The following is a 9,680-nucleotide window of genomic DNA, read 5'->3' on the forward strand; positions in this document are numbered from 1 at the left end:
ACAAAAACAAAAAGTTACGTCAGTCATTCAGAAAAGAGTTTTAACCAAAAGAAACACCGAGTCGACTTAGATATCAGCATCAATTTTTCCTAAAAGAAAACCTTAAAAACGAAAAAATGGCAGAAAGTTTGGGATAAAACGGTAACGTTGGGTAATAATCCGGACCGGACTCTCGCGTGAGATCATCATCATCACCGACAACATCTCCTCCGTGATGTCAGTTTTCTTGACAGTGCTCTTCAAATCGCAAATTAGTAGTGATTTTTATTCATAATTCTCTCTAGATCTCTTCTCCAGCGAACCAAATCAAGCAAGCCTCCTCCTCCTCCTCCACTGGTACAATTTTCTTCTTCTTCTTTTTTGTTTAGATTTTTGGTTCTCTCTTGTGTTTGCATAATTTTTATTAAACAACTGTACAGTACATAATGAAACAGAGAGTGATGACTTCAATTTTATGGAGTGAAATTGTAATATTGAGGGATTTAGATTTATAATAATAATAATAATAATAATAATAATAATAATTATTATTATTATTTACCACTTTTGTTTCTGTAAGCATTGGATCTCTATTAATGCCATGCCGGTTCATGTTTCACCTTTACCTTTTCTACTATTATTAGTGTTTCTGCTATTTAGTTCAAGAGACCCTAACTTCTTATTGATTATTTTTTTCTTCCGTTCGTTCATGTCGTTCTCATTGGTATTTTTCTGCTTCTATTTTGCTTAGGCTTTTTTGAGTGTTTTTGAAGATTTGAGGGTTTGGAGTTGTTGCTTGGTGGTCATTTATATAGAGTAGGATAATGTCGACGGAGGAAAGTAGTAGTGTTGGTGAAATGCTGGAGAGTAAAACTGAAGATTCTCCCTTAAAGTTGGAGAAACAGCTGGCTGGTGATGTGCATATTAATGGGAATGTATTGAAGGAAAATGGGCTGTGTGATGATGGCAATGTGCTGGAAGAGAGCACGAATGAGCAGCTTTTGCTGATGGTTATTGAGCTGAAATTTCAGAATGAGTTCTTCAAGTCTCAGTTTGAGGGATTGAAGTCCCAGCAGGAAGCAGAAGAAAGTGGTCAGGAAAGTGGGGAGTCCGCAGATGTGAAAGAATTACGTGAAAAGATCCAGTCTTTGAATAGAGAACTTAATGAGGAAAAACAGACACGGGGAGCAGCAGAGATTGCTTTGGAGCATCTCCGTGAGGAGTACTCTGACACAGATGCAAAAGCGCAAGAGCTTTCCTTGAAGCTTGCTGAAGGTCAGATCCCCCCCCCCCCTGTTTATTTGGAGGTTTTAAAAATCTATCCAATGGAGTCTTTTTTACTTAGACTGTCTGCTCAATTAGTGAAGAACTTTTCAGCTTAAATAATGTTGTTTCATAGTGAAAACTTCCTCCACTGTTTGTATTCTTAACATATTGTAATTGTGTTAATATCTTTAGAGAACCAATTCTACTATAGAGAAATGAACATAATAGCCAGGTGCTAGAGGCTTGAGATCTGGTTTGCCTTGTAGAAATCTTAAAAAGGGAATGGAAGGTTATTATAATTTCATGATCATGTTTCTGTAGTTTGTGTGATGATATCATTATATCTTTACCTGCCTTCATCTAAATACATTTTATGGTTTCTTTGCATAGCTCAACAGAAATTGGATCGAGAAATCAAAGACCGCGAGGAGAAATATACTGAACTTGATTCAAAGTTTCAAAGGCTTCATAAAAGAGCAAAACAACGCATTCAAGAGGTTCAAAAGGTAAATTCTTTCTTTGGATTGTTTGTTGTGGTTTACTTGTTTATGATGCTGCTATACTGTTCTTAAAGATAATGTGATCATTTATCTTGAAAAGAGAAGGGGAGAGAGGGAGAGATAGATAGATACTATTTGCAATGTTATCTTTCCAAATTTTGATGTTAAGATGCCCATCAATGAGAATTGCATATTTTTCCTACGTCATTTATAGTCTACTTTTCTTGTGTGCATGCGTGCTAATAGGTAACATTTAGAAGCGCAATTTATATTAACTTAACACATGAAAGCACATATTTATATAGTTGGATTTTATGTTCTAAAAGAAAAAAGACAAAAAAAGAAGAAGAAAAGAATGAATGAATGAGCACCTGCAATTGTGCAGAAACTGAGTTCAGATGTTGTTTGGAGATTGTCATTTTCAGGAAAAAGATGACCTTGAAGCCCGGTTTCGTGATGCAAATGAAGGTGCTAAGCAAGCATCATCAGAACAGTCATCTCTAAAGCAAGAGCTGGCGCGCACAAGACAACAAGCAAATGAAGCATTGAAGGCGATGGATGCAGAGAGACAACAATTAAGAAGTGCAAACAATAAGTAATTCTTTAATCACCTACATGCTAAGGTTTATTTATCCCTTTTTGAAGGAAACTTACATTGAGATTGATTTGTACATAAATATCAAAATGTTGCACTGTCCATGTGCTTGTAGGTGTATTTTATGGGAGAAGATAGTGTAGCCTGACTTTTTTGCATGTTATTGTCTAAATTTGATATCAAGTGGTTCTTCCATCCCAAATCCATCCCAAAACTTCCCCTGCTATTTGCTCATGAAGAGCAAAATTAACTCCAATTGAATTAAATTCTCTCTCTGGGATTATGTGCCGGAACATGTTTTTCTTCCTTTCTCCAAGTAGTCTGGAGGTTTTTGTTGAGTTCAGTTTTCAGTGATTTGATCTCTTGCTTAGGAAAAAAATAAAATTCAAATTGCTCCCCCCTGACCTCATGGGAAGTTTTCCTTGTGAAAAGAAAAGGCATTATTATTCAGTGGATCTAAAACCCTCTTCCTATCTGTGCATGCTTGTGCATGTTCATGTGCTCTTTTAGTTTTCCCAGCAGTTGGGATCAGGCCTCTGCTGATTTTAGCCCTTGCTGATCCAACCTCTTGCTTGAAGACCCCCAAATTCTCCTGAGTGTCTATTCATCTCATTCTGAGCCAAGTTCAATTACATTTTGAATATTGTAAACGGATTATAAATAACTTCTGTTGCATGATCATTGCAGATCGTCTTGTTATCCTTCAATAGAAATTATTAGGCACCATAAATGCATCTTTATGCTAGACTGAAACCAGCGTGACTTTCTTTCCGCATTAAATTTCATTCAACAACTTTCCATTAGTGGATTGAAGAGCACAACTTTCTACTTTTGATATTTGAAAACATTTACATTTAGTATTATGCAATTTTACTTTCTAAATATTTCCAAAAAAAAAAATGTATTGATGTACAGACTCCGTGACAATATTGAGGAATTACGCTGTTCATTGCAACCTAAAGAAAGTGCTCTTGAGGCATTGCAACAAACGCTTTTAGAGAAAGAACAGGTACTGGTTAGACATGCTTATATGTTTGCTTGATTGCTTATGCTAAAAGCAAGGCTTTGAAAACCCGTTTACTTGCATTATGTTCAGATGTTGGAAGACATGCGAGGGATGCTACAATCTGCAGAAGAAAAAAAACAAGCTTCAATGACTGAGCTTTCTGCTAAACATCAGAAAGTAATTTGTTTCAGATGCCTTGACTATAAATTCTTTTTTAATACAAAGATAGGATGGTTTTCTTTGTGCTATTATTTTGTACAAAGTGTGTCTTAACTTTACTCCTGTTTATATTTTTTCATCAGAGTATAGAGAACTTGGAAGGCCAAATTGCTGATGCTTTGACAGATAGGAACAAGGCTGCTGAAACTATATCCAAATTGCAGGTGAGACTTCTCCTTTTTATGGTTTCTTATTTATTTAATTCCGTTTCAGAATTCAAAGAGAAGCTGCATATAATGAGTTATTGATCTTGTGTTTTTTTATCTTCACATTTTACATGTGATAACTCACCATTCAAAGGGATCACATCTGGCTTAAAATGTGTAACATGCACTAGTTTTATCTAGGCTTTCAGAAAGATGAGTTCCACTAAGAAGTGATATATTTTGCAGGTTCTTGTCGCAGAGAAAGAGTCTAAGATTGCAGAGATGGATGCAGCCTCAAGTGGTGAGACAGCACGGTTAAGAGCTGCTTTGGAAAGTGTGAAAGGAGAGCTTGCTCATCAAAAACACGAGCATGTATGAACTGAAATTTATGATGAGTAATTAAGAAACTTGAAGATTAATTCCCCTCCCCGCCTAAATGCCATAGCATGAACCATTGAGCCTCTTGTGTGAAATCCAGTAAAATGTTAGTGGTCTTCATGATGGATTGCTCCATATTGTCTTCCCTTGTTCATGTCTCATATAGTAAACTTGATTGAGTTCTAAATGTCTTAGGCTTAGATCTTTAACCTCCCCGAAATTGTTTCTGCATCTTTCTTTGTCGGCCTGTTTATATCATAATTTGATGTTGCACATATGATCAAAATGCCTGTACTTATGTTGAGACCATGGAACAAGTAGACTAGTAAAGCACTGATAATCTTCATTTAAGTTCCCATTGCTATCCCAGGGTGCAAGGCACCCATCAGAAGATGTGGTGCATGAACTATCAGAATGGAGCAAAATGTCATTTATTTAGGACTACATTCCTTCTTTCTCAAGTACTTGTATTGGGTGAGTGCACACTCATACACACACACTCGTTTATGTATACTTGAGTTCATTTCCACAACTGTTATGATTTCAGGAGAAAGAAAAGGAGAGTTGGGAAGCTGCCTCCCAGGCACTGAAAACAAAGCTGGAAATAGCTGAGAGGAATTACATACGTGCTGAAATTGAAGCAACTAAAATGAAAAGTACATCTCAGTGCTATGGTTAATTTCATCTACTTTCATGATGATTGAGTGGATATTCATGCTTTGTGAACTGGCAGGTCAACTGGAATTAGAAGTGTCTGTCCAAAGCCAGATGCTAAGTAAAAAAGATGCTGAACTATTGGCTGTCAAAGAGGAGGTACCAAGTGTTTTTTCATTAGACTTTCTTAGTAAGCAAGTCAGCTAGTAGGACTTTTGTAATACATGAGGGAGATGACTGAATTTGGACTTTTTAACACAAGTTAGTTAATAGTCAGAACTCAGAAAGCAAAACCTGTCATGTGGGAATATCATCACATTAGTTATACTTTCCTGAGACAAACTTGTCTGTAACATAAAGTTGCATGGATTTTGATGTTCGTATCTGGCCTCTGTTATATTTCTTCATTGATTATACTTGCAGATCAACCGCCTTGAAAGTGAATTTTCCTCGTATAAGGTCCGTGCTCATACACTTCTTCAGAAGAAGGACGCAGAGCTAGCCGCGGCTATGGACTCTGAACAACTTAAAGCTATTGAGGAAGCACTGAAAGTACATGCCTAAGATTCTCTTCAATTAGTATTATGGAGGGTATAATTTGAGGTGACTGGTGATATTAAATTATAAAGCTTTTTTTCTGTAGGAAGCTGAGACAGAAGTATCATTGGCATCTGTAGAAAGGGACAAGGCTCTTCAAGATCTTCAGGAAGCATTGGCTAATCATGATAAAGAACTTGCCACAAGGTAAGCTGTTGCTCAAAGCTTCATTATAGGATCTCCCTTTGTTCAATCCCTGCTTCATTTCTATTTGTGTGAGTTTGTGTGACTGTTGTAATTGTTTATTTAATGTGTAATCACAGAAATGGATGCAGTTCCTTCAAACTGCTGCTTTATGCTTGATAGGCATGATTGATTACAAAAATTGCTCCATCCCTTTTTTTTTGTTGGTTTTGTATTCAATGTTATCCGGCAACATTCTTTTGCTGTATACAAGTGCGAAGACTTTTCTTAAACTGTTCAGTTTTGTAACTGTTTCAGAGATGCAGCTCTTAGCAGTGCCATGCAGCAGATAAAGAGCTTAGAAACAAAACTTGATTCTGCCAATGTTCATCTCCAATCAGAGAAAGAAACATGGAAAATAAACCTTCAGAATTTGGAAGAATCATGGCGATGTAATATGTCCATGTTTAATTTGAGAATCTTTTCCCCTGCTTCTTCCTATGGTTTCCTTTGCCCTCACAAGATGCATATGATTAAGCTTTGAATTAAATTTGTACTTGGAATGATAAATTGACAGTGAGATGTGAAGCCCTGAAAGCAGAAAAAGAAGTGCCTTCTGGACAAGATATACAGAGAGAACTAGAAGAGCTCGAACTACAGTATAAAAAACTCAAGGTAACTTTTATTCCAGTTGGGTGTGGGTGGTTGTTGGGGGGGCATGTGTAAGCTTTATTCGTTCTCTTTGTTGATTAATTGGATTCATATATTGTAGGAAGAGCATGATTCATTCCGGGAACTTGCTGATAGAATGATGGAGGAGAAAGATAAAGAAATATCTAAACTTGTTGACTCCAACAGGAATCTTCATCAGTCAATGGAATCAAGACCCCGTGTATGTGTCTTTTTTTCTTTCAATATATGTAGAGCTTAGCCCTTTTCTGATGAAATGGTTTGTTATGTAATTTGTAATCTCACCATGTGTCTCAGGTTGATCATAGCGATGATAGCATCACAGGTATACAGTTATTTCCTTTGCCTTTTCCGCGCATTTTAGTTAGAAGTAGTACTTTTCTGCCATAATGGGAAGGTTTTCAATTATTTTTTGTTGTTTAGGTTCTAACCTATCCCTTTTGAATTGGTGTTTTCAGCCATGCACAAACAAGATGGAGCAAATCTAAGTACCTCCATCGCAGAACAGCAGATTCTGGTAGAAACTTCTTTTTCTTAGAACTGTTATTGTTATATGCAATAACCTTGTTAAGTGTGATATCATGGCAAGCATGACATGAGTAAAACTTCATTGGAACAGGCACAAGCTTGTTTCAAACATTCCTGGAGGACACATTGATTAATATATTTGAATACTTGCTCTTTACCATGCTTGGTATTCATCTAGATAAAAGAATATTATATAAACAGAGCAAAATTAATTACCAAAGCATGATGAAGAATAAAATGTTCTCCATGAAATCAAAGCAAAAGGAATATCATAAAAGAGCAGTGCAATCCTGCTGAATATCATGACACTCCACTGCAATTGTCTGTATGGAATACCAAAGAAGGATGTCACCCAAGGAAGACAGGAAAACTATCCTATCCCATAAGGGTTGTTTCTTAGATGGAACCTGGTGCTTGCGTTTCTTTGTGCAACTTCTGTGGATACTGTTTGATATCTTTGATTATTCAAAGCACAAGTGTGAACACACAAGTTATTCATGAAAATGAACACTTCCCGGGGAAACTCATTTAAAGTTCTAACTATTTTGTTTCTTTGTATATGAAATTTGCGTAGTTGTGATGTATTTTGTACATTTCTAGTACCTGGAAAACAATCTTCCCGTTCTTGTCATTTACGCAGTTAATAAGTGTGAAGGACTGGAAAATATAAGCTATAACTTGTAGTAATGATTTTTTTGATGATTAAACAAGATATTTGAATCATCATGTTATTCTTCATATACCATTATTCACTTCTTGTTCAATTCAATGTGCCATTTGCCCTTTTTTCCCACCCATTTCCCTTGTCAGGACTCAATGTGCCCACTAAATAGCTTTGTAATAATCTCTTATTAAATTTCAGCTATTGGCAAGGCAACAAGCTCAGAGAGAGGAAGAGTTAGCACAATCTCAGCGGCATATTTTGGCACTTCAAGTATGTTATATGCAATCTGGATTTTTTCAATTATTATCATATGGTGAAGTTTCTGATAGTTGTTTCTATTTAGGAGGAGATTGAGGAACTTGAACGGGAGAATCGTCTACACAGCCAACAGGTATTGAAAAGTCTGATTTTTCTCATTTAACTGGGTACATGTGCTGAGAAATTTCTTTATAAAATCTGTATGGTCAAGGTGAAAGTATTGAGATGGTGAATGGTCTGGTGACAAGAATAATTTAAAGCATTTATGAGAAGTTACACTAGAAAAGATTTACGGAGCTTGCTAAGATTCTTGGTATGCTGAAAATTCAATCAGTGGTGAGATTTTGCCTACCACATCAAATGAGCACTCTGACTAAAAGCAAGTTACTTGGAAAGATACCAAAACTAAGTTGTTTCTTATTGTCAGAAAGACAAGATTATATAGCATATGATACACAGTGAATGCGACCCCAAATAAAACTGAATGTTAAGTAGGAAGTGTTTGTCACTCAATTCTTAGTAAGTAGCACTTAAACCTTTTTGATTGGAGAAGCCAAAATGATTAGTGAAAAGGAGAATACGTGTAGTGAAAATACTTGGGTATCATGCTAAGATATGCTGGGTCATGATTTTGTTTCTTGTTGTGATAACTGTTTGTTGTTACTGCTACTATAATGGAATGTTTTTAACTTGATGTGCAGGAAGCAATGTTGAAGACTGAGCTTCGCAACATGGAAAGAACACAGAAAAGAGACGGTGTAGATTTGACATATCTAAAAAATGTCATCTTGAAGCTTCTTGAAACAGGTACCTGGGCTGAATTGTCATCAATCACAAAATTCTAAATTTGTTCATTTTCTTCTCTCCTTTTGATGGAATGATTGAGACACAAGTGATGTTAGGAAGTTTAATGGTATTGATTTAGTTTTATTAAATTTATTTGAACAGGAGAAGTGGAAGCTCTCCTGCCTGTTGTGGCAATGCTTCTTCAATTTAGTCCTGAAGAGGTGAAATTTCTCTTTCTGCTTATTGTTATGCTGTTTTGGACCAGGAATTAGCGTAATGTTGTGATGTCTTGACACCTGTGTGAAGAACATAAACTAGCTACCCAATTTCTTCCTGTTTTTTTTAATGCACATGGTTACGTAAGAATCACCATAAATAGTGCTGATTCCTTGCTGCCTTATATGTGTGTGTGTGTTGTGTATTTACTTTACTCCAGAAGCAAACCTTTTGGTTCGCTGTTTCTCTTTGATGAAAAAAGGGAAAGCTTTACGGTAGTTGAAAAACCACCCATATTAGAATTTAGATGTGCAAGTACTACATAGGCCATTTGCTGACCAAATCAAGTCATTGCTCACATGGTCCTTGTGTCAAGGAAAGTCCATTTTCTGGTTGTGACCTTGGCTCACAAGATTGTCTTGGGCAATGATGTTGTGTTCAATCAAATAAAAGCATGGGTTTCTTCACTCCCAAGGACAAATTTATCAAATTTCGCTTTCTACTTTTGATTGCAAAATCAGGTGCAAAAATGTCAAGCATACCGTGCATCTACTGATGTTCCACCAAGCCCAGCAAGTGACACTCCAGGATCCGGTCTGTCTCTTTTCTCGAGATTCTCATTTTCATAACAGCTGAAATGACACCCACAGTTCTTTGACTGAACTGTCTACAACTGCTATCAAAGTGAAGTGGCGGCGGCTGCTCGCCAGCAGATTCAATTCATAGCAGAGATGTTACCGTGGCTGGATCATGTATTCTTTTTGTGCACAGCTATTTTTTTTGCAACAATACTGTTTAGATATTGTAAAAGAACAGCTACAAGAAAATGACACACGTTAAGTATCAAGAGAGGGAGGAACCACATCTTGTCAGTACCCAGCTATGCTTTCCGGATGGTCTGTCATGAAGCTAGGCAGGCAAAAAACTCCCCCCTGCTATACTTTTCTTCTTCCAATTTTTATTATTCATTGTATAGGTGAAAGCATGTTTCGAAACTAATATGCAAGAACAGTAATTGAGGAACACGAAATTGCGTTTTTGTTTCAATGCAGAGATTCTGCCACTATTTGGAGAA

General features: G+C 36.5%; 1 protein-coding gene across 1 annotated transcript; it reads left to right on the forward strand.

Annotated features, from left to right (window-relative positions):
• Positions 1–47: 47 nt before the first annotated feature.
• Positions 48–9,680, forward strand: LOC7492120 (protein GRIP). Its single transcript, XM_002306388.4, has 22 exons — positions 48–336; positions 731–1,254; positions 1,636–1,751; positions 2,171–2,340; positions 3,256–3,349; positions 3,437–3,523; positions 3,649–3,729; positions 3,958–4,083; positions 4,637–4,745; positions 4,823–4,902; positions 5,167–5,295; positions 5,387–5,487; positions 5,782–5,915; positions 6,041–6,138; positions 6,236–6,355; positions 6,451–6,478; positions 6,612–6,670; positions 7,544–7,615; positions 7,689–7,736; positions 8,305–8,410; positions 8,552–8,610; positions 9,127–9,680. Exons 2-22 carry the CDS (start codon positions 804–806, stop codon positions 9,232–9,234), a joined length of 2,376 nt encoding a protein of 791 aa, XP_002306424.3. The 5' UTR covers positions 48–336; positions 731–803; the 3' UTR covers positions 9,235–9,680.

The sequence above is a fragment of the Populus trichocarpa genome, chromosome 5 (genome assembly GCF_000002775.5).
Source record: "Populus trichocarpa isolate Nisqually-1 chromosome 5, P.trichocarpa_v4.1, whole genome shotgun sequence".
NCBI lineage: Eukaryota > Viridiplantae > Streptophyta > Magnoliopsida > Malpighiales > Salicaceae > Populus > Populus trichocarpa.